The sequence below is a fragment of the Cynara cardunculus genome (assembly GCF_001531365.2).
Source record: "Cynara cardunculus var. scolymus isolate 2C chromosome LG 5, CcrdV1, whole genome shotgun sequence".
In the NCBI taxonomy this organism is placed as follows: domain Eukaryota; kingdom Viridiplantae; phylum Streptophyta; class Magnoliopsida; order Asterales; family Asteraceae; genus Cynara; species Cynara cardunculus.
Genome location: NC_037532.1, coordinates 31,083,433 through 31,109,836, shown reverse-complemented (window position 1 = coordinate 31,109,836; position 26,404 = coordinate 31,083,433). Strand labels below are relative to the sequence as shown.

The following is a 26,404-nucleotide window of genomic DNA, read 5'->3' as shown; positions in this document are numbered from 1 at the left end:
TTTACTAGGTAAGATTTTCAGTCTTTGTCTTCGCTCTTACCAGGTAAGATTCTTGGTCTTTGTCATATTCATCCGGTAAGGGAATGTTTCTGTCCTATTTTAGAAAATTCATATGAAATTAAAGAAAAATCCAAATGACATGAGGTCAGAGGCATCTGAAATATAAAAGTGTCTACTTTATTTCTTGTTTAGAAGTCGGAATGTAATTCTAAGTTTTGGATGGTCAAAATGTATTAGAACAAAGGGGGTTGTACAGGGGAAATAGGATATTTGATATTCTATAAAAGCAAAATTTGAAAATATGTGAGATTTAAACATGAACCATTATCGATCAAATATGGTGTTTAACATATTTGATTTAAAACATCTTTATGTTAACAGGGGAAATCCCCGATTCCACACTGGGGGAACCCCGTTCCCCGTTGGGGATGGCAATGGGGATATGATCATATTCCCCGGTAGGTACGAAAATGGGACGAAGACGGAAATGGAGATTGAGATCAGGGATGGAGATGGGAATTGGGCATGCTTATTCGAGCCCTATAAAGTCACTCACTAGAGATCTTCTTAACTGCTCTTTAAAATCAATCAAGATACAAACAAATTGACCCGAACATATATGATTAAAAATAATAAATCGATCAACGTACATAATGTTTCTTTATGAATGGAAGTTGGGCAAGTGATATTATGGTAGATGACTAAAATCCAATGAATTTTCAAATACGACATCAAACCTAATTCTATTAATATACTATATTAAAAAGACTCGAATAATTTAATTTATAAAAATAAAAATAAGGTGGTTGTCTAATCATAAATTATGACCTTGTATAAACCCTTAACTAATGTTGTAATTTATGAAATAGAACAATATTCATTTAATGTAGCGAAATATATCTCAATTTTAATGTTTCGTTTTATTTTGTTCCCTATCGATGTTATAATACGGTTTTATGTGGTTTTGAGAAAAACGATAATGTTTTTATTTTTGAATAAAAATATAAATTTGAAAATGTCTTAAAATCGATATTAGTATCAAATTAACTATTTAATAGTTCTTGTTTTGTTGTGTAATTTTTTTAATTCAATTATTTTATTATAATTAAATTTAGGGTTTTATAACGAAGTGATTTATTTATCGTTTCATAACATAATTTTTATAAAGATAATAATTAAGTATTTTGTTATAACACAATGATTATCCTAATTATATTTTATATTTTTTAGATTTAAAATGAAATGTTTATCCAGTATTTGAATATGTTTATCTGCAGTTCGTTACACGAATTCAAGCATGAAGCTTTAATAAGTTGTACTTATGCATTATCTACTTGTAATGTTGAATTTTAAGTAATATGCATCAATAAACAGTATTTTAAGTAATATGGTTTTTAAGAGTTTTTGTCAAATTTTTTAATTAAATTTGAAGATATCTTAAAATTTAAAAAAAATATTGAAATTAGTATCAAATTAACTATTTAAAAGCTTTTGTTTTGTTGTGTAATTTTTTTAATTCAATTTTTTTATTATAATTTAATTCAAATTTAATAATGAATAATTTTTTTAATAATATATTTTTTATAAAGATAATAGTTAAGTATTCTGTTATAACACAATGATTATTCTAATTATATTTTATATTTTTTATATTTAAAATAAAATGTTTATCTTGTATTTGATTATGTTTATCTGCAGTCTGTTATACGAATTCAAGTATGAGACTTTAATAAGTTGTATTTATCTATTATTTACTTGTAATGTTGAATTTTAAGTAATATGCATCAATAAACAGTACCTTATCTATAAAAAATAGTTGTTAAGAGTTCTTGTCAAATGCTTTATAATATAGTACTAGAAGGGTACTCGTGCAATTCAGCGAGATAAATCTTCATTTTAATGTTTAGTTTTTATTTTGTCTCTATCGAGATAATACGATTTTAAGAGTTTTTTTTGTCAAATAAAATATAAATTTGAATATAGCATAAAATTTTGAAAAAAAATAAATCGATATTAATATCAAATTAACTATTTAATAGTTTTCGTTTTTTTTTTTTTGTATAACTTCTTTAATTCAATTTTTATTATAATTTAATTTAGATTTAATAACAAAGTAATTTACTTTTGATTTAATAATATAATATTTATAAATATAATAATTAAACATTCTGTTAGAACTCAATGATTATCTTAAATTATATTTTAGATTTTTTATATTTAAAATATATATTTATCTTGTATTTGATTATGTTTATCTGCAATTAGCTACACGAATTCAAAAATGGAGCTTTAATAAATTGTACTTACGTAAAATTACTTGTAATATTGAATGTTAAGTAATATGGATCAATAAACAAATAATTCATGCATAAAAATATTTTTTAAAAGTTTCTGTCAAATGCTTTATAATATAGTATAGATATAGATAGACGAAAAAACCGTTGAAATTGAATATAATTCTTTTTTTGAGATTTTAAAGTTTAAATAAATTTTAAAAATCTATTGGAAACGTTTTTATATTTTAATTGCGCTTGTGGTCGTTGGGAGATTTACTCGAGGATTGTTGGCGAAACTTGCAGTAACAAATTGTCGTATTAATTTGAGTGAGTTTGAAATCACACATTTCCAAAATAAAAAGCTCATGTATTTTTATTTATCAGGTAAGTGTTTACCGATATCACTTATTATATCAATTAAATATGAAAAAGGCTGAAAATCTTACCCAGTATGAGACATAACATGAACCGAGAGTCTTACCAATTAAATGGTGGATAGAACTCTTACCCACTCAACACTTACCAGGTTTAAAACTTACCAGGTTTAAAACGCTTACCAACATTATATTTTAACCGTGGATATTCGGAACAATTTGATTAGTTTTTTACCATAATGATTCAACTCCATGATCTATATACAAACTCTCGATCACGCTTTTGAATCTTCAATTTCTGTACTCTTGCTATATTTAAACAAATTTATAGCTTCAAAATGGATGTTCTTTTTTCATTCTAAAACGTCGGTCAACGGCCGTACAGATGATCGTGATCGTCTTCCAACTCCGAAACTCCGAGCATTGCCAAAGCTAAATGAGACTTCATTTCGTTCTTCGTTTGCCAAATCGGAGGGTAGCAATCGGTAACGTAGTTGTTAGAAGATAAATTAGCGTTGGGCTTTGGCCGGATTGGTGGATTTGGTTCGGCTCCGTTCAAGATCGAAATAATTAAGTCAATATTTGGTCGTTTTGATTCTTCGTTGTTTATACAGGCGTCTGCGGCTTGTATCATCCGGGATATCTGGTCTAAGTTTCGTTCGGTGAATTTGATCCGGGGATCGAGTAGTTTCTCTATGGATCCTTGCTGTAATAACGGCTTCGCCTGCAAAATTTTGATGGATTATTGGTTTTTGAATGTGTTTTTTCTGCACCATAACAAAATCGACTTTATAGGACGTCGAATATGTCTAAATGTCATAATAGACTATTTTATAGGACCAAACAAATTTACATCGTAGGACGCCAGTTTACAAGTGTTTGTGTTTATAAACTTTAAATTCTATAAAACAGTCTATTAGAACATGTAGTCGTATAAAACAGTCTATTAGGACAGCCAGATGATAAAAAAAAGCAAAGCAAGTTACGACTCACCCACAAAACCAAGTTCTCTTCTCCGGCTCCTCTTTTTGATTCGATCGGCCTGCGGCCTGTTATCAACTCCAAAAGAACCACCCCAAATGCATAAACATCGGTTTTATCGGATACTTTCCCGTGTTGGAAATATTCCGGAGCCAAATACCTGCAAAAACATATCATGTTTTGTCATTGAAACCAACTAAAAGCAAACAATTAGAACAAGCATCGTATGCATGCAAATTCTCGTCAAAAACTTGTCATGATATATGGAACCCCATTAAATTACTATTCTCTCCCATTAAATTACTATTCTCTCCAAAAGGGCCGCATATGGTCCCAAAGTATATAGGTTTTAATGGTCCGTGTTGGAGTCCATCAAAACCTATATATGTTGGGACCTTTCTTGGAGGGTAATCTAATAGGGTTCCACACATTCTCTTATATGGTATCAGAGCAAAGGACTACCACTCGAGAAACTTGACATTCCAAGACAATTTATGTCCGTCTAGCCCCCTCTTGACACATTTGGGACAATCTGTCCGTTTCTTCTCCATATATGTTGGAATCCCGCTCTTTTGAAAAGTAATCTAATGGGGTTCCAGATATTCTTACAAGAACTTACCCGAATGTCCCCTTCACGGTTTTGCACAGAAAAGGAACCGAAGGAGCAGAAGTCCATGTAGCTAATCCAAAGTCACATAGCTGCAAGACCAAATAAGCTATAAATCCCAACGACCCGTGCGAATCATTGCATACATAAACCAGCAGAAAACGAAAAAGGGGAATCACTGAATCAAATTTCTTTCTCACCTTAGGCGATTTTCTTGAAGAAAGAAGGATGTTTGAAGGCTTAATATCTCTATGAACCACACATCTTTCGGTTCCATTATGCAAGTACCTTACAGCCTCAGCAACACCTGTGGCAACCTTATACCTTACCGACCACGGAAGTTTTGATCCGCCATTTCTACCATTTCTTGTTTCTGCAAACGGGCGTTTTCTTAATTCGTTAAAGATTCAAGATCAAGAACGAAAACCCACAAATTCACAAGTGAAGGGGTTGAAGAATTAGTACCACGAAGATACCGTTCTAAGCTTCCACCTGAAACATACTTGTAAACCAAGAACAAACCCTCTTCTGGATCGATACAGAACCCCACGAGTGGAACGATGAATGGGTTATGAAGAGAACTTGCTATCATCAGTTCCCTACAAAAAGCCTTTGGAGCTTCCTTGTCTTCCTTATCCAACCTTTTGATGGCCACAGTAGTCCTCAAAATCCCAACTCTTCCCTTAAACACATAGCTTAATGCTCCTCTCCCCAAAACCCTCCCTACTCAGATAAAAAAGATTCAAATCAGATCCAAATTCAGAGGATTAAGAGCCAAATTCAGAGGATTAAGAGCCTAATTCAGTAATTTACAGTTCCATTGGGATTAAAGCTAGTGATTTCCAAATCAAGATTGATATGAGTTCTGTTAGAAATGAAACAGCCACATCTTAATACTATGAGCTTTATGAAACAGCCACATCCTATAATTGTATTTCTTAATATTATGAAGTTTTTTCTTGAAGAATTGAAATTAAAAATGAAAAATTGATATGGGTCAACAACCACATCAATTTCTGAGTTGCAATAAGGTCAAAAGTCAAAGACGTCGCATTTGAAAAGTAAAAAATGAAGAAAATTTTACAAAGATTTACCTTTGGAGAAATTGCGAGTTGCAGAAAGGATTTCAGCATAGCTGAATCTAAGTAGAGTATGGGCTACAGGAGATATACTCCTCTCTAAAGACTCGATTCTTCTCCATTTGAGTTCTTGAGACCTTGGTTCAATCAAGCCATTATCCAAATTCACCATTAAGACGGTTGCAGATGAAGAATTAACACTCATGGATTCAAGCTCAACTTGTGAGCAGAGACTGAATCTAAAAGACGAATGAACCGAGTGTGGTTCAGCATTCGCCAATTCTGCAACACACCCACCAGATTCCGCAAGAAGCCACGCCTTGTTGTTCTCCAAATTGTTTCCCATTTTCTTCTTTCTCTCATCTTTCTTCCTACTGATTGCTGGGAAAAAGCAAGCAAACCCTAAATCCCAAACCATTTTGTGAATGAAGTTGTTGAATTTCAGATCAGGTTCTTCATTGTAGCGATAGATTTCATCGTCATCCTCGAAGCTCGTGGTGGAAATTATGGGTAAAGATGAAGAAAGGGGAAGTGGGGAATTGATTTGGGAAACCCCCATTTGAAATGGATCTCAAGTTAACAAGCAAGAACACACAACACAGAAATCAAGAAACTAAAAAGGGGGGAAAAGGGATGAAGTTGCTTGCTTGGAAGTGGAGGAGAGAATATATATTTTCATGGAATCAAAAAGAGTGGGTATGAACATGTATGTAATATAAAAATGTAGGTGGTCTCTGTAGGATTAAATTAGTGAAATTAGTTGGGAGAAGGGGTGTCTCTCTCTCTCTCTCTCTCTCTCTCTGTATGTGTATTTGTGTGTGTGTGAGAGAGAGAGAGAGAGATGGTGAGAGAGAGGTAAAAGAAGGAGAGATGGAGGGGATTATACTAAAGAAGGAAGAATAAATGTGTGAAGTTTTGAAGAGAGATTCTCTCTGTTAATGGTTATCAAGACAAATAGGAACCCACACAAAGACAAAGACACAATTTTTAGTTACTTGGTTTTTTTTTTCATTTTCTAATAATTCTTTTATTATATGGGTATTTGGGATTGCTTATGAAAACAACTTATTGACTTATTTTGGTGTGACACCGGTGGTAATAAGCACTTTCGAGTGTATGGATAAACAGTTTATACTGGTGTCAAACCGATAATAAGGAGTTTTTGAAAAAGTTAAACAATTTTAACTTATTATAAGTTGATAAGCACTTTTGTAGAAAAACATAAGTTGTTTCAAATAGGCAATTCCAAACACTCCTTATGATTGTACAATATGAAATCAAAGGTTGATCCAAATTTTTCCATAAGTGGATACACTCTTAAAGATAAATTGAATTGAATGTCCGGAAAGTTACGGTTTGATCTTGTGGAAAAGTCAAAACAGTTTGATGATTATGTCGATTTAAGAAATAAAAATACATCTGTCTAAGTCCGATATGGTTTTAATCGAATTATACCAGTTGAGAGATATTTTTAGTTTTTTTGTTGTATTTCGAGGATTATTTTGAATTTTTTGGCTTTTTGATAGACTTTTTTGGTTTTTTTAGTTAACGTCTGTTGTATTTTATTTCTGAGCACCCCTTGAAAGTTTAACGTACACACCTTTTATATCCAAAAAAACCCCTCTACTTACGATAACTAGTTGAACAAATGCACGAAACGTCATAGATCATTCATAAGTCTACACCTATATAACATCTTAAAGCCCACAACAATAGACTAAATTCATGATATTTAATTTAATTTAATTTAAAATTATGATAAAATTTGTTAATAATAGGTCATCTCTATAATTTATTTGTACTTCATTTATAAGATTTTACTATTTAATTATCACTTTTATAAAGTATTTTAACATTTAACTAAGACAAATATATTTGATTTACTTACATAATATCGAGTAAAATATTTCAAGACAATGCACAAATAATCTTCAAACCTACACAGCTTCAACGAGTCCGCAACACATAAATAGGTCAACTATCTTTCCGCCTTCGATAAGCTTTAAGCCCTTTATTTCTTGGAAGTTGGACTATATCTGTAACCCGAAATACTGCTAAACCAGAAGTATTTCTAATAATTCATGTATTTTCATATACTGATAACAAATACAGATACACTTATATCCACCCATTTAAAATACCCAACTTAGTTTCTTTTGTCAATAGATGTGGAGGCATTTGCACCAATTGACCCTTTGGAAGAGTTGATAATTATATATAAAGAAAAGGTTATTATGGGGGGACATTAGATCATCACTAATTCATAATTGAGTATTATAATGACACAATTATGGCATACCCAACCACTACTAATGCATGGGGAGGGAACATGGGGTCCATTAAATAAAAGGGGGGGGGGGGGGTAAAGGGCCAATTTGGAAGGTGCTTGGTTTTGGAGATTTGGGTGATTATTAATGAATAATGCTTATATGATTAATAACTAATTTAAAGACATTTAATTTATTGAAATAAGTGAGGTGTCATAAAAAGAGGATTAGAAATAATTAGACAGCTGTTATAAGTTTATAACAAAAAGTCAATAATAATCATCATGTCATTAGTGTGATTAAACCAATGGTTTATGGATTTGATTCTATTGTGTGCAATGTGTCTCTGTTTGAAGAGGAGATAAAGGGCGAATTATGTATTTGTGTTTATGTGGGCATGATACAGATATATGATGTATGTGTGTGACTTGTATACACGGATTACGTATGGAAAGAGCACATACGATAGAGGTCCGAGGGCGTTTTCGAATGTACGTCATCGCCAATTAAGATGATTATGACCTGCTAACGATGTTATACCTTTTTGTATATAAAAAAATTTGATATTATAATGCTTTCTATAAATAAATAAATATATATATATATATAATTATACTTATTTAAGGTAAAATGAAGATTAACTTTATGTTTTCACAATTAAAATTTAACTGACTGAATCATTGAAACCCCACATTATTTTTTCCCAAAATATATGATTTTTTTTTTTTCTTTTGTTTACATCATTCACTGTCATGTAGTAAGCCGGGTAACAAAACTCATAAATACAGATTTATTTTTATCTCATATTATGGGGGTGTTTGGGATTGCTTATAAAATGTGCTTTTTAACTTATTTCAGTCTGACACCGGAGATAAGCTGTTTTTTAGTGTTTGGGTAATGAAAAAAAAAACTGCTTATACCGGTGCCAAACCGGTAATAAGCAGTTTTTGATAAGTTAATCCTTCTTGACTTATGAAAAACTGCTTATTACCAGTTTACCATTTTAACCCTGTTTTATTAATGTTTATTAATTATTAATCTTATTGATATAAATTTTTGTCAAAAATATTATTATAAATGATGAAAAATAAATTTTTACATGTTAAAAAATCAAATAAGTTAATAATCAAAAATATTATTATACGAAAGACTGTCCTTTTTGGTCATTTTACATATATAAGCAAAATTTGTCAAATACTAAAAAACAACTTATCAGCTTATTGCTTTTTGGTACCGCTATAAGCTAATCCAAACACTTTTTTACAAAACTCCGGTTTGATACCACATAAGTTAATAAGCACTTTTACAAAAAAGCATAAGTTGTTTTGAATAAGCAATCCCAAACACCCCCTATATAAGTATTAGTATTATTTAATTCTACTAATCCCTCTAAAAATGATTTGACATAAATCTAAATACCAGACGTCTTACCAGCAAAAATCCAAACAACACATGATTCTGTCACATAAAAGTATTAAAATATCAAATCATCATAACAAATAAATACATCAAGTTACAAGATTCAAATCAAAAAAATTCACTAAAAACGAATAGAATCCATTTAAATACAATAACAACCAATACCCGATATCAAAAAATGAACTGTACCAATACGTCAAATCTTCTTACTTGTTTTATTATATATATATATATATATATATATATATATATGTAATTTGGTGACCAGCCAAAGCCACCACCTTTATAACACCCAACTACCAGTCTTGACAACCCATATTGGCTTCATCCTGTTTAGTTCAAAGCCTCTAGCTACTCCCTTCATCCATTGAACTTCAATAAGATATATAGCCTCACAATACTTGGGTAGTTGGCTCGGCTCCGTTTAGCTCGGCTCGTGACGTTACTTTGGCTTGGCTGAGCCATCAAAATTGGTCAATTTCAGTTTTGAATATTGGGTATTGTTGGTTTCAAGATTCAAGAAAATGGGGTTGTGTTGGAGAGACCAATTTGGGGTTGATCATGTTAGTTTATTGACCACTTGGGAGATAAAGACAAGTGATTCCATTGGGGGTACAAGTTATTTAGAAATATAAAACAAACACATGCCATGAAATTAGGGTTTGTAATTTATGGGAAACAAGAAAATATTGAGATGATGCTTACAAATTAAAGATTGGATTTTCATCTTTGCATGGACAAAGACAAAATATTAGAAATAAAAATTAATTTATCAGTTACGTATTTATATTTATACTTTCAGTATCATATTATTTAATTATTTATTGGATTTTAACTAAATTAATATAAACAGTCACTAATGGTTGAGTATTGATTACTAATAAATGAAAGGGATGTAATTTGTATGGCTTACGTTTACGATTATTGAAGTAGTATTTGTCTTGCATCGTGAGGTAGTCAAGATTGGTATATGACTATATGTATACATGTATTTGGGTAATTGGGTACCCTTTGTTCTTGAGATGGCTTTTAGGAAATGGGTTCTACTCAAACTGATTTATCTCACTAATTAATGTAGAGTTGTATACTAATTACAATACGATGATATCTAATCAAGATACAAGGTGAAAAGCAATTCAAAATTGTAATTTCAAAACCAACTCAGTAATTGGATGTTGCTATAGGCACCAGAGTTAATGTCAAAATCAGATCAAACCATATAATAAAAATGTAAAAAATAGGTTGTGATATTGATATGTATGAAGTATATATATATATATATATATATATATATATTTAACAATATATAAAAATACATTTAACCTGATTATTGTTAAAATTTGAGGTGTATCGGAGATCTTTGAAATTAATCATGTTAGTTAAGGTGTCTTATTTGTGAACATAAAGTTTGCACGTGTGACAAACTGTCCCTTTTACCTATATGGTTTCATATGCTAATGAGGTAACATGTTCTGTCTTCTACTATTATTTTTCTCCCAAATAATTGATTTTTATACATATTATTTCATATACTATATGATTACACTCTTTATTTTTTTAATTAATTATTTTATTTAATATATTTGAGATATTCTTACAAATAAAAGATTTTTAACTCTCATTGAAATAAATTTGAGATACAAGGTTTCTTTTAAAATTTCTCAGATTAAATGAAATTTTTGTATATGTTTATGATGTTCATGTAATTGTTCCCATGGATTAAGCGAACAAAATGAAAATTCAAATTAAAGAGTCTTTGGTTTAGCGGTATATGAGTCTTTGGTCTCCTAGGAGGTCAATAGTTCAAACCTTGCCAAAAATGAGGAGGGTGTGTGAGTTTATTTATTTTATTTACCATATATAAATATTATATGTTTAAAAAAAAATGAAAATTCAACAAAATAATAGTAATTAATAAAATAACTAAATTGTCCTCATGTGTAAGACACTTAATACTGTAAATTAACCGATGTTGGAACTCAGGACGGAATTAATACACAATAAATTATAAACGTCGGGAAGTTATTTAATTGAAGTTGGTGAACAAAAACGAAAAAACAAAAACCATCAAATGTTGGAAACGATTTTTGTAATTAAGTCTATTATTCTTTTAACGTTGTCGGTTGTAATGGTAAATACATGTATTAATCAAGAATTACACGAACAAATCTCTTACCCGACATGTACATGAAAATGACCCTAACGACATGAACAAACCTCTTGATACCAATCAACTTATAAGGTGTTTTTGAAAATGATTCATGAAATTGTTTCAAAATTCGATATCAGTAAGATGAGAAACAATCTAAAATATGAAATTAAGCGGTTAGATTTAAGTGGTAATGATTATATATTTATTAAAGTTAAAATAAATATAATATATAGAAATAGAGAGTCAGGTTCATAGAGAACAATAATCAAATAATAACATGAAACTGATAGAATAATGTGATTTTACACTAAAATCATGTGTAAAATCACATGTTATTTATGTGACTTTTATTGTGACCTTAGGTCGTGAGGTCGCGAGTTTGTCTTTGTGTTAACCATGTTCCGTAATCCGTAATAGCATGTAAAATCACATGTGATTTTCTCATTTTTTGTTCTTCTATTTTGATCATGTTCTTGTTTGATACTTTATATATATATATATATATATATATATGTGTGTGTGTGTGTGTGTGTGTGTGTGTGATATACACACACATAGGGGTTGGGTTCCGGTGAAAAGAAGAGTCAAGGTGAGAAGCGTAAGAAATAATCTCCACCTTTGTATACACATTAGGATGAGATACACCAGATCAATCCCCGTATCAAACGCGATTCATGGGTGGGTTTGAGATTGAAAGTGATCAAGAGTCTAAATTCATTCTTACACTTCTCACCTTAACTCTCTTTCTCACACGAGCCTTTGTCAATATATCACATGTAATCTCAAACCCACCCATGAATTGAATTTGATACGGGGAATGATCCGGTGTATCTCATCCTAATGTGTATTCAAGGGTGGAGATCCTTTTTTTACGATTACCACCTTAATTCTTCTTTTCACCAGAACCTAACCTTATATAGGGGGCTAGAGTTGTTCATGGGCAGGACAACTCGTTAGACCCGGGCCATCCGACCCACTAGAAATATGAGTTTGGACAATCATTATCGAGAAAATGGACGGACCCGAGTTTGTTCGTTAAAATTAACAGGCGGACATGAGCAATGTAAAATATATATGGACAAGCCCGCTCAGCGTGTTTATATTTTATAATTAATATTTTTTTTACCATTAATTAAAATTATACTAGTATATTTTAAAATTAAATTATTAAAGTTATAGGATGAAACTCTTTGGTTATTCTTGAGAACCCAAAAGGCTAAGGGGTTGTTTGTTTACCTTTTTTTAATGTGAATATTAATGTTATACATAAAAAATAGGAATGCATTACTGATTTTATGAAAATGTGAATTTTGTGTTTCGTTTCTTTATCCACTTGTTGAGATCCATGTGTCACTTTAGTTGCTTAAAATTTTAATTGCAACGGTGTTCTTTCTTTACTTTTTGGTTCCACATTTGTTAATTAATTGTTACTGATCAAGTTTATGAATTTATAAAAGTTACACTTTGTAGGCCCGTTAACTCGTGGGCAAGCCCGACCTGTTTATAGGGCGGACAATGACAAGTTGTTAAGCCCGAAAAAAATGACTTGACTTTACAATATTAGATCCGTTGGACAAAAGAAACAAGTTAGGCTTGGCCAGGCCCAGCTCATGCTCACAAATGATCACCTCTAGTCTCTAGTAGGGGGCTTTGTTTTGAGAACCTATGAATTTGTGATAACATTGAGAACTAGTTAATCATATGATATTTCGTATGACTTTTTTCATCTAAAACTAGAATTTAGGATATCAATTAATATATACTTGTTTCATATATATTTGTTTTACAATGTGAACTTTTTTTACCTTATTTGTGAAACAAAAGTTACACGTAAAAAAGTTTCACATTGTGAACCGCATAAATATGAAGCAAATACATTGTGAAACAAATATATGTTCACCAATACAATAAATACTAGCATTATATGAGAAAAAAATCATTTGAAACAATATCTTAAGATAATAGTTCTCATGGTTATGCTCATATAATATATATATATATATAGAGAGAGAGAGAGAGAGAGAGAGTAGTCGGGTTCAAATGAGAACAATATTTATTTAAGAGAACAGTCGAATCACATGTGATTTTACACTAATATCACTTACAAAATCATATGATTCACGCGATTTTTTCCCACGACCATAGAGTCGTCCGCACACTTTTTTTGGCCGTTTAATGTAAAATCACATGTGATTTTGCACATGGTTTTCGTATTTTTTTAAATAGTTAGCATTCTTGGTTTATCCTCCGTATATACGCATGTGACTGTATGTGTATTTGTGTATTTTCTAATTTTTCAATAGCATTTACGGAAACTATAATAAGACATTCTCAAACGCATGAAATATTGGGTGCAATGTCATATCAAACCTTAATCAATGTTCCACAATTAGCACCTTTCTTCCTCAATGCATTTTGAGGCTTATCACATTCAAGACTTCCATGTTTGGCCTATTAAAATGGGATCATGATAAGAGGGTGATTGAAAACAACCGATTGCGTGTGTACTTATATATATATATATATATATATATATATATATTGTTATATATAATCTTTCAATGAGTGTTTTGTATAGCTATGCATTGCATCTAGTGGTCGTTGGAAGTTATAAAATTAGGATGTCTCGATATACTTATGATAGGACCAAGTTGGAAAACATATTGAATGAGGCCTTCTGGTAGGTGTCAGGAGTTGTGCCAATTACGGATAATATGTGGTGGTCCGGACACATTTGTAGGAGATAGATGGAGACTCTAATGAAGAGGGTAGAAAGGGTGACGACAAAGATAGACCTAGAAATTTTTTCAAGTGGTAGCATCATTTTACTATAAAAAATAAGTATAAGGATTTTTTTCACAAAATCATCATTGGTCTGTTGGTTAGTTCATTGTTTTTCATATGTGAGGTCCTATGCTTAAATTTTTTATTACATTTTTCTTCCAGGAACATAATAATTCTAAAAGTAAAATCTAAAAACTAAGAAAATGACACTAACGCGATTCGAACTCGGGTCTAAGGTGGAAAAAAAGTCTTGCAAACCAACTCTACCAAGGAAAACTTGTATTTTCAAAGTATATATGCTGGCACACAACAAATTAATATGGTGACATTTTTCACGACACTATAATTTTTTACACTACGATGGAGGAACAAAGCGGTGACCCATATGGACCACACCTGGTTCGTCCCTGGGTGACGATCAAATGGGCAAGGAGGGCTAGGCCGAGGAGGACGCATGATGAACAGTTGAGGATGGACATGATAACATTAAACATTTTCAAGTACATCACATCTGAAAGTAATTTTAGGAGATGTCGATTTAGAGTTGTTTACCAGGGGTGGGAAATTGTAGCAAGCATAAACATGAGGAAAGAACTTCGAGAGGTAGAGGATCAAAAGGGAGGAATAAAGAGTCGTCTAATAGGTTATTAGGTCCTACGTTGGATTCTTGAGAGTTTCAGACCAGGGGTGGGTGTTTTCCAGAACTTTTCATTGTTATTCTACTTATGTTTTTATGTCGTTGCTTAATATCTTTTAGCCTGAGTTTTTCTGTTCAAGATCCTCTTTTTTTAAGTCTGTTCAAACTTTATAACAACATTTCTGAAAGTAATTATAAAAAATAAAAATTAAATTAAAAAATATATTTAAATAATTTTATGGTATAGATGCAAATATAATATGTATATTTAGGACCACCTTCGATACATAAATACATACACCCTTATTTCCAAAAATCATGTGATTTTGTGGTAACATTTATATGCATGGAACAAAATAAATACCTTGGCATGTGAAGTCCATTAATTATTAGCCATTAACCATTACCATATAACCTCCTCTTGGTTAGACAATTTGCAAACATCACATGTACTCTCCTCCCACTTTTCAAGAAAATAACTAGTATTTACTTTTTGAATTTTAAAATACTATTTAAATTTTAAATACTTTGTTAATTCATAGTCATATAATATAATATATATATATATATATATCGTTGTTTTCACTGTGAAAATAAATTTGATCAATTTATCGTTTTGAAAGTGTCTTTGTTTGTATATGTATAAAAATGATAACAATGTTTAATTTATCTAAACTGTACGTTCCATTTTGGCTTAGGGACACTCTTTGATATCAGAAATGACTTGTGTGTATTTTTTTTCTTATGATATCAACCGTTGAAAGCTAAAGAAAGATTTGATAGGACATCGAACAACAGTAGCAATGCAGTCGGCATGACAAAACACTGCTAGGGATGTATTTTTGGCTTTGCATATATCTGAGGGCGTCATCATGGCCTAGTTTTCGTTAGCATGTATAGAAAACCGAGGGTATGCTTGTATACCTATACCCCTATCTATTGACTGACGTATTTCATTTTTCATATAACTTATTCATTTGTTCAAAAAAAAGATTAAACATATTATTTCAGTTGGGTATAGTTTTCTTTCTCATTACAGATTTGAAGCATCTCGATAGAATTATGGATCTTCTTCCTTTGTTTTGTTGTATTCTTTCAAGGTCAGCATCGATGTTTTTGGTTCCTTTCTTGTATAGAGAGTATACAGTGAAATTGCTAAATGACATTAAGTTGCACATGTAAAGTATCATAATTCCCAATAGATCCAACATAACTATATGATCGGTGTTTCTCGCGACAAAGTACACAAATAATTCATGTTCAAGTTAATAATCATTTTTATTTAATGAAGGTGAATAAAAATTTCATCCTACCAAACCACAAGAGTGATGCCTGATTGGTTTTAGCTTGGCTCCAAAAATCAAAAGTATCTGGAGGTCTCAGGTTCAAATCCAAAGAGGAATAAAAATCCTCTTGTGGCCACGGAGGTTCAAATGTGATGACTCTGGGCTATCTGCAAAGCAGGTGGTCTCCCTGGGATTAATCGGCTCGCATAGCGGGTTGGATATCCAGATTAATCAAGAAAAAAAAGTCATCCTACCATTGTTATTGATGTTAATAGATTGAATACATTTATTCCGTATAATCATTCAATAAACCAATCGGAAATCCAAATTCGTATTCACTTCATGACCGACATTCAAATATGACATCCACATACATACCCAAACACATGATCAATGGATTTGGATATATCTCTACCTGTTTCTAGTCATTTAATAAATATGATTTCACTTTTTGATACTATCTGTATCTCCGGTTATTCAAAAGTCTGAATTTGACTGTTCATTTCGTTATCCGTCAATTTATCTGAAAATTTACGAGCAAATTAAAATACAAAAAAAAGACTATTTTTTTTTTCAAAGTTGAGTATGACCGATATAGCTACATAAAAACAATAAGTTACAATCAAAACAAATGATTTTTCTATCAACTAAAGTCTTGAGTGGTTAACAAATATCGAAAGTTTGAAAGAGATAAATGATATGTGGACACATAAATCCTACTGATATTTATTCGGACTATTCAAATATTTTATCGAATATGAATGATATTTATTTTAAATGACATAGTAGATAATATTTGCTTAAATAACCGCGGATACAATGATAATTGAATTTTCAATCTAATGACATACTGACAATCTTATTCATAGGCGTTTTAATGATGTATACTGCATATTTGGTTACAATTGCATAGCCTAGTAAATACTTGCGTACTTGGAATAACAATGAAACGTTTATAAATCTTGGATTTGAGCCTGTGCTATTTCAAACATGAAACTATAATCTAGCAGAGTTAACCAACTCAATCACCATAAACTTATATCCCAAGTTCAGGTTTAAAATGGGTATACACAACAAAACGTTATGATGACACTATTCAAAAACATAAATCTTTTATACTACGACAGGACAATAAAGCAGTGGCACGGGCCACTGTACATTCCTATGGGTCCGTCCCTGCTATATGGCCACATGCATGGGTGGATTTTTAGTAAGAGTAGGTTTGTGACACCATTATGTTGGTCTGCCATAGTGTATTCTTAAAGGTGCTTCGACCATTTTTGATCGCTTGCATCATTTTTTTTTCATCAAAAATATATAAAAAAAACTTGATGTAAACAATAATTCATCTACAATACATTAATTTCAACATCAAATAGAATATTTCAAACATATATATATTTTTTGATTAACCTGGATATTCAACCCGCTATGCGAGCCGACTAATCTCAAGGCGACCACTTGCTTTGCAGATAGCCCGGAGTCACTGCATTAAAATCTCCGTAGCCACAAGAGGATTTTTATTCATCCTTGGATTTCAACATTTATTTCTAACTTATGGAGATTTTCAATTATACCTTCATATTATTAGTTGTTTATATCATCATCGTATGTAAGTTATTTTAATAATTTTGGTGGATTTAGATCTTGTTTGTCAGATGATTATTAGATTACTACCATGCAATATTTTCTTCCGTTATGCATTTTTTTATTTTTTAGTATTATGATAAATATATATATATATATAGGGCCACGTTCAAATGAAAACCGTGCATTTCTAAGAAACCGTGTAAATTAATTTCGACCAATAGAAAAATTCCTTTTTTTCTAATTAAATTTAATCAATAAGGGTATTTCGGTCATTTACAATATTTTCTATTAAATATGGAAATTATTAATAAATCTTAATTAAGGAAGCATAATAAAGGAAATTGTATAACTTGTAATATTTAAATATTTAATTATATTAAAATATTAATATTTTGGATTTTATATATTGTCATGATTTATAATCAGGAAATGTGTCTTGATAAAACAATTGAATTATATAATGAAATCATCAAAACGTAGATGAACAAAAAAAAATCCACAAAATGAAACAGGTTTCATGAACGTGAAACCGGTTCATGTTGCAAAGAAATTAGGTGAACCGAAACATTTTTATGGTGAACACGTTGCATTGATGGTGTGGTTAATCCTTTTTTTATGAGAAGCAAAATGAAACCGGTGCATTTTGAAAAAAATTATGAAAAGGAAAATGAAACAAGTTTTATGAACGTGAAACCGGTTCATGTTGCAAATAAATTAGGTGAACCAAAACATTTTTATGGTGAAACCGTTGCATTGATGGTGTAGTTGATCCATTTTGTTGATGAAAAGGAAAATGAAACCGGTGTATTTTGAAAATAAATTATGAAAAGGAAAATGAAACAGGTTTCATGAAYGTGAAACCGGGTCTTGTTGCAAATAAATTATGTGAACCGAAACATTTTCATGGTGAAACCAATTTCGTTCATATAATATAATTCAAAATTTAAAACGATTCATTCCATATAATTGAATATGGTATGTTATATTCATTTTTTTATATGTTTTATTGATGGATGTGATTTAAAGTTAAAAATAATATATTGCTTTAAAAAATGAAAATAGTGTCATTAATATCGAAAAAGATGTTACCAAATGTTAAATTTTGTTTACCATTTTTGCTCTTACTGTTGAAATAAAATAAATTTTTAATATATATATTTTTTAATTTTCTAAAATAAAGTAAACTAATTTTGGTCATTGATCAAGAAAATGAATGGATGAGATTGGTTTACACGTTTTACAAAAATGGGACATGTTTTTATTTGAACGCTCCTCTCTCTCTATATATATATCAATGATTTGTTTTATTTTAAATATATTGTTGTGTTTTAAATTATTTACTTTTACGGGCAAGATCTCTGGTTCAAGTCCAGGATGACCCAGCTGCAAGGAAATTTTGAGTCATGGGTACATGACCCTTTACATGTAAGACCTATGTTCCTTGGGATTGACTTTGGGCCTTTCCTGCGCAGCTGTTCAAGAGATAGTTGTCCATATACTCATAAGGGATGTATGGATTCAACCCCATTTTTCACCTTGAATTGGTCAAGATAAAAATCTATAACTCCCAACATTACCCAACAAGAGTAATTCAGAAATTTCAGGAAAATCAGGAGAAGTAAGATAAATCGAATTTATTGCCAATAAGCTCCAATTACATCATAAGTATCACAAAAAAAGTGTTCGATTGCGTAAAGCCCGCTGTAGCAGCAAAACCGTGATCTCGTAGTTCTTGGTCTGTGAAGATGTGTTATTGTTCCAATGGAGAGAGGAACCTACGATTAGCTTTTTGGGAAATTTCCATGTTTAACTCAGACGTAGCTCCCTTCTTTTGAGGCTACTATGAATTATTTACTCATGGGTGAGACAAACTCTTATATTCTGGTTCAAAGCGTCTGTAGGTGGCTTTTTAAGTTTGCCTTCAAATTCCAGGGCTCAACTCTGAGGAGAAGTTTGGTTTCAAAACCCGGTTAATTTAAAACATAAAACTAAAATAATAAATCAATATAAATATAATTTTTATAATAAAACGATACACCGAAAAATATAATGCTGTAAAAAAATGGGATTTGATGCGGGTTGGAAATGCTCAAAAATTGATTTTCGTTGTCTGCCATTGTATATATAAAAAGTATAGGGGCTTGAATGAACATTTATAAAAGCTTCAAGGGATGTTTATGAAAATAAAAAGAATTAGGGGAATTGGGGAAATCACGGATACGCATCACATTTGTTTGTGAAACCTAAATCACTCGATCCTCTCTCTTTCAACCGCATCGCGTCCGGAGCTCTCAGAAACCCTCGATCGTTCGCTGCTTCTGCTCGCACGATTCTCTCTTTTTAACAGCTGCGCAGCTTCTCGATTGGAGCCTTGAGGTACCGTACGAAAACCCTAACTTTTTCAGTTCTCACAGCACAGGCTTCTCAGTTCTCATCTAGGTTTAACAATTTCATTATTTGAGTCTGAAATTAAGCGTTTCATCGTGTTGATCTTTCTGTTTTGTTGATGTACTTGTGTTTGAATTTAAGTTTTCTGTTATTTTGTTTTGCTTCATCGCTTATTCATTTGTTTTGCCGCTGTTGTATTGTGTTAATCTAAGTCTTGGGCTTCAAGTTTCACAGCTAGAACTCAGTTTTCTTTTATGTTAATGATCATGATTCTTGCTAATCAGCCCGTCTTTTATAGGATGCTTTAATAAGTGATTAAATCGTGCATAAATGCATAAAACATCCCCGTCTATAAATGACAAGTTTTAGACCATGTCCTTTGGTTAGACCTAATCACGCCCCCAACAGAGAGCTTCTAACCCCTGTTATGTCATCCTGGTTGTACCCAAATACCCAATCTTTAAAGGCACGACCACAATTGTATTCATATGAAGAAACATGAAATCCCACCAACCAACTCTATATACTATTCTAAACGTCAAATTGCAACATTTTGAGAGAGAGAGGGTATTGAAGTAGTATTTGTCCCACATTGCCAGGTTGTCAATATTGGTATATGTATATATGTGGTTTGGGCAAATGGGCACCCTCTTCCTTTGAACCTGCGTTTGAGGGTGAGTTTCACCCAAGCCCATATATCCACGACTAATGTAGAATTGTATGCTTACAAGTTACAATTTGGCAATACCTAGTTAAGATGTAAGGTGAAAGCAATTTGGAGAATAAGTTATAATAAACATGCATAAAGTGTCTAGGAAGCTAGGTAGCTCTAAGCTTATTTGCCTACATCTTTTTTTTTTCTTTTCCAAATCTACCTTTGTCAGTAAATCATTTATATTCTGATCAAACGGATGAATTGGTGAAGTGGACGGTATCTTACTTTATCATGTTATCCAAGTAAACATAGATTGCTTTCTGGTAGTTGGATTGTCTCGCAGTCTATTTATGTTATGCAATTTCTATTTTGTTTTGTTTTGAGTTGTCTGTTAGAGTGGATGCCTGGAATGCTGTCAGCTTTTTTTTACTGGTGGATTATGACAGGATATCTCGATTAGGGTGTAATTTGCTTAGTTGTAGCATAAGTTATTATGCATTGCAGTCTTGCAGACTGTTTATGAGCATCTTCAAAGGCTCGTAATTCTTGTGTACTTTCTTCTTTGTTACTGTTCTTATGTTTGGTATAGTTGCATAGATATAGCTTTGGTGTCCTATTTTATTCATGGTCAGTGCATTGCAGAGAGAAGGAATATGAACTTTGTTGTGAAGAAACTTCAAAGAATCTTTCTTTATCCTCCTTTCACAACTGAAAATACCCATTTTGAAGTTTTTGTTCTTTCGGTCTTTCCTGATATTTGCAGTAACACAGGCAGAATGGTGACTGAAGGAAGAGGAGTACATCCAGATTGCAGAAATTCTTCAAACCCATACCATGAATGTAGTGAATATTGTTTCAAAGTTATTGCTGAGGCCATGAAATTGGCTAGTAAAAATGAACCAGGTTAGCTTAAATCTATTTCATTTGTTTCACGGAGGAATTTTAGCTTGAATATGAGCATATCATCGGTTTCTTCATACTATCTTTTCTCAATGTCTTGATTGTTTTGTGTTCCCGTTCCACTTTAGTATTTGTTCATGCCTGCCAAAAATGCTTTGTGGAATTTTAAGCATTAAAATGTATGAGGTCATGTAAGAAATGGCTTTGTTGTTGTTTAATCAGTAATCACAAAATATTTTAATTTGTGAATTCTATGAAAACAGTGTTTGTACTCTTTTATTTAATCTCTATTTCTTTTTATATCAAGGCCTTGACGTTGTTACGACAGCCATATTTGTTTCTATCTACCATTTCAAAAAGTTGGAAGTGATGTGATCTTCTCGACTAATAGTTCCAGACTTAAAGTGATCCCTGCTCATCTATGGAAGTATGAAACTAAGTTGTGCTGCTTTTTGAATATGATTGGATGGTCTTATCTGCAAAAAATTGTTTTTAATCTTCATGAAGTATGCCAGGAAATTTCTTTTGGTTAATGAACCCTTTTAGAAACTTTAGGCAAGTAGTCTGTGGCAAAGAAAGGAGAGATACAAAGTGGTGAACATTGTAATGGATGACTTATCAGTTATCACTAGTGTAGCTTTGCTATGCTTCCATGTTAAGCCCAAGTCTCTTTTTTTCCCTTCAAAATTCTTTATTTTGAAAAATATTAAAGATTTCAGTTGCAACTTTTAATTAGTGCGTTTACCTTGCAATGTAGTTGTTACCAAGCAAAGTAAGGCAAGTTCTTCTTAAATACAAGTTACATTCAGTAGTGCATGTTGTTTTATCAATTGGGGGAAATACAAAGTAAAATTTAGTATGTTTTTTAGAGGAAGAAAAGGAAAATTGGAGTGGATTGGTTTACATTTTTGTCCACTGTATTGTTTTCCTCGCTGTGATTGCTGATGAATGGTTGCCATTTGCTGTTTTTGGGTTCATTGTTCTTATCATTTCTTATCTAATTGATATAATCTCAGCTGGCTTGCAAGCTTCTACTAGAAGTTTTCAACAGACTTCAGCTGCGACATCTGTTCAAACTGAACATCCTGATGATGAACAAAGTGATCATGATGATCATCCAAGTGGTGACGACAACAATGCCTCTGAGGATCAACCGGTAGTGGACTTCACTAAGCTTACAGGGAAGCAAAAGAAATTGTTTGAAATAAGGCTAAAGATGGTATGTTTCAAGTTGTAATAATGTTCTTTTATCATTCTTTTTGTCTTCTATTACATATGCGATAGTGTTTGAGCTTATACTTCCTCATATGTAGAACGAGGCAAGGAAAGCCAATCAAACTGCCATGGTGGCAGAAAAGAAAAGAATGGAAGCTCCACAAGAGTCGAGAGGAATTTCTAAACAAAAGTGGATCGAGGAGAGGAAGAAAAAAATCGGCAAACTTCTGGATGCTAATGGGTTGGATATGACAAAGGCATACATGTTGGATACACAGCAGATGGCTGAGACAAAGTACAAAAAGTGGGAGAAGGAACCTGCTCCGGCCGGTTGGGATGGTATACACTTTACTTTATTACTTACGTTATCAGCATCACGATTAAAATTTATGGTGTTGACTTGGGTCAATGAAAATTCTTTTAGTTTGTCTTTATCAAAGGGTATTTTAGGTATCTGTTGTGAATCTTGATGCTTTACATGTGCAATTTGATGCGTCACTAACAACTTCACTTTATACTTGTACGTAACAAACCTGATGTCCATTGTTATTTTCTTCCAACAGTTTTTAATCAGAAAACGTTGTATGATGCATACAAGAAAAGGACGAAAAACATTGATGTTGATCTTGAAGAATACAATAAAATGAAGGAAGCGGATCCAGAGTTCTACCGAGAAGCTTCAAGTTTGCAATATGGGAAAGTAAGCTATATATACACCCAAGTGATGTGTTTAATTAAAGATATAGATTTTGGGGTGAAATAAGTGATTGTGGTTTGAATTTCAAACACAGGCACCAAAGATTTCGGAGGATAAGATTGAAAAGATGGTGAAGGAGCTGAAGGACAGAGATGAGAAACGGAATACGTTTAGTAGGAGAAGAAGGTTTCACGAAGAGAAGGACATTGACTCGATCAACGACCGTAACGAGCATTTCAATAAGAAGATCGAACGGGCTTTCGGTCGATACACATTGGAGATTAAGAACAATCTTGAGAGAGGAACTGCTTTGCCTGATTAGAAAGAAAGAATACAAGGTAAAGTTGTTCTTTTTGAAGACCATCTGTATGTATATAAGGTTGGTTTGTTAGTCATGTTTTTAAGAATTGGAATTTTGGAGCTGATTTAGGCTTGCCTCCTGCTGGTGGGTTCAAGTTTTCAGCTGATGAACCAACCAATCACTGACCCCAGGGGTTGTACACTGCTACCGCTACTGCTACTGCTACTGCACTTATTGATTGTTTTTATATTTTTCTAAAAAGAAAAAGTTTGTGTTTTAGGTTTTTAAGAAACCAAAATTAGTTTTATAATTTTAAACCTGATTTTAAGTTTAGACACTTTGAGGGTTGCCTTTGGTAAACGGGTTATAAGGTTTAAATTTTATGTGGGTAGTTTAGTAATTTATTATAGTGTTTCTCTTTGAAGTTGAGCCAAATCAGACGTGTTCCACATATTTCACCTATCTATACTTGCTATATTATAAAGCATTTGGCAAAAACTATTAAGAACAATCTTTTAAACATTATGTACTACTATATAATGCTAATTACTTAATTTTTAAATTTACAATTTCTCAATGCTTGTGTACAACTTATTGAAACACTTAAGCGGGGTTTAGATAACCTCAATCTTCCATCAAGAGCTAACATTCATCCATATCCTTATGAGTCGCTAACTTTCATTCATATTCTGATATCTTTTGATTTCAACAAATTTAGAGATGGGTATACATATGATTTGATGCTAAAGTCGATACACTTTTTTTTTCAAAATTTTATGCTATCTTCAAATTTATTTTTTATTTAATAAATAAAAACATTATCGTTTTTCCAGCACCGCATAAAATCGTATTATAACATCGATGAAGATAGAATAAAACGAAACATTAAAATCGAGTTGTATCTCGTTGCATTGTGCAAGTACCCTTCTAGTTAAGTATAAATATCTAAAGAAATATACCAACAATCATTTTGATATTTTTTTTTCTAATGTAACAAATTATGAAAAATGTCAAGAATAATGATGTTCTGGAAAACTTAATTTGCCAATTCTCTACTTGTAAATCTGTTAAAATAGTTATCCATCTATCAAGATCAAATATATCATTAAAAATGCGACTCAAATTATCATCTACATTAATTTCATTATGATCTTGATATTAATTTCGTTATGTTCTAAATCATTTATATTAATAATTAAAATTCAATAAAATAAGTTAAATAAGAGAAATAAAAATATAATTATCGTTAAATAACTAATGAAACATGTTATTTTAGGAGAAAAATATTATTGCATCATCTATATATATATATAGGGGAGTGTTCAAATAAAAACCACATAACTTGTACAAACCGTACAAACTTCATTCAACTAATCATAATTTTTCATTTTGTTCATTTTTTTGTAATTATGAGAGGTTGATTAATCATTTTTATTCTGGATGATGTTAATCATGGATATTATCATCTTCATTATTTTAATTTTTGAGAAATACATGAAACAATTTCATCAATTTTAGAGAAATACATGAAACAATTTCATCAATTTTAGAGAAATACATGAAACAATTTCATTAAGTAGTATATGAAACAATTTCATAACCATATATAAAACAATTTCATCAAAAAAAGTATTATATGAAACAATTTCATAAGATTAAACAATGAAATCGACGAATGAGAGTAATTTTTACGGTTTTTACAAATTGGAGTGATTTTCATTTGATCGCTTCTCTCTCTTTCTCTCTCTCTCTCTCTCTCTATATATATATATATATATGGGCCTAATCAAATAAGAACTAATTAGTTTGTGGTAACTGTGAGAACCAATATTAACCACAAATCAATAGATAAATTAGAAAATTTATAAATTTGGCAATTTTAAATTAAAATCTTAATATTTTTGGTATTTTAAAACTCTCATCTCTCCGGCCACCCTCCTCCGACCACCGTTCGCCGGCCACCGTCCTCCGGTGGCGAACGGTGGTCGGAGGACGGTGGCCGGAGAGATGAGAGTTTTAAAATACCAAAAACATTAAGATTTTAATTTAAAATTGCCAAAATTATAAATTTTCTAATTTATCTATTGATTTGTGGTTAATATTGGTTCTCACAGTTACCACAAACAACTCAGTTTTCCCTTGAATAGGCCCCTATATATATATAAGAATTTTAGGTCGAAAATAATATAAAATTAGAAATTAGGAAGATAAATCAAGAAAAACGCTAGAAGGAGGGCTTGAACCTCCGACCTTGTGGTTAACAGCCACACGCTCTAACCAACTGAGCTATTCCAGCTTTTGCTTTTTGTCTTTCAACAACACCTATTTAACCTTTATAATAAGTTTCCTTTGGCACAAAACGAATCAAAATTTAGTTCCATTTTTTTTATTTCTTTCTCAAATGATTTAATACGTTTAAATTTTATATTTTGAAGAAATACGATAATAAAATATTACAACTTACAGTATCAGTAGAGTATCGATCAAAGTTGGTAACATAAAGATGAAATTTTTTTGAAACTGTATTACACATCACCAAAAGAACAAACTACGAGTTGAGTCGTAGCGCATTTGCTTTTTAACGTAAACACAAAGAAAATAAAATACGAAAGGTTGAAGGCTTTTGGAACATTCGTATTTATAATTAATGCATGATGCAAATGAAATTAAGATGGTCATCAACCTTGAACAAAAACCCTAAAACAAACCCTGTTAATTACGTAAGAGAAAACTAACGAAGTGACAGGTGGCAAGAACTTTAGTTTACATGGGCATTATGTTCCTCTCTGGTTCACA

The 26,404-nt window shown here is 31.6% G+C and overlaps 2 protein-coding genes and 1 non-coding gene across 5 annotated transcripts; 1 reads left to right on the top strand and 2 right to left on the bottom strand.

Annotated features, from left to right (window-relative positions):
• Window positions 1-2,816: 2,816 nt before the first annotated feature.
• LOC112512732 (probable serine/threonine-protein kinase PBL7) lies at window positions 2,817-5,972 on the bottom strand. The gene is made up of 6 exons (XM_025118846.1): window positions 5,333-5,972; window positions 4,704-4,961; window positions 4,439-4,611; window positions 4,251-4,330; window positions 3,644-3,791; window positions 2,817-3,374 (listed from the first exon to the last, which is right to left on the bottom strand). The coding sequence occupies exons 1-6, from the start codon at window positions 5,874-5,876 to the stop codon at window positions 3,021-3,023; spliced, it is 1,557 nt and encodes a 518-aa protein (XP_024974614.1). The 5' UTR covers window positions 5,877-5,972; the 3' UTR covers window positions 2,817-3,020.
• A 13,676-nt stretch (window positions 5,973-19,648) lies between these two features.
• LOC112513247 (pre-mRNA-splicing factor syf2) lies at window positions 19,649-23,986 on the top strand. 3 transcript variants are annotated; one of them, XM_025119459.1, is made up of 7 exons: window positions 19,649-19,828; window positions 21,259-21,398; window positions 22,412-22,614; window positions 22,709-22,949; window positions 23,174-23,310; window positions 23,402-23,645; window positions 23,738-23,986. In XM_025119459.1, exons 2-6 carry the CDS (start codon window positions 21,272-21,274, stop codon window positions 23,627-23,629), a joined length of 936 nt encoding a protein of 311 aa, XP_024975227.1. In that variant the 5' UTR covers window positions 19,649-19,828; window positions 21,259-21,271; the 3' UTR covers window positions 23,630-23,645; window positions 23,738-23,986. The 3 variants fall into 3 exon arrangements, with proteins under 3 accessions (XP_024975227.1, XP_024975225.1, XP_024975226.1); XM_025119457.1 differs by having other exon boundaries at window positions 23,402-23,986; XM_025119458.1 differs by having other exon boundaries at window positions 19,686-19,828; window positions 21,267-21,398; window positions 23,402-23,986.
• A 1,844-nt stretch (window positions 23,987-25,830) lies between these two features.
• TRNAN-GUU lies at window positions 25,831-25,904 on the bottom strand. Its single transcript has one exon. It is a non-coding gene; the product is annotated as a tRNA-Asn (tRNA).
• Between the last annotated feature and the right edge of the window lie 500 nt (window positions 25,905-26,404).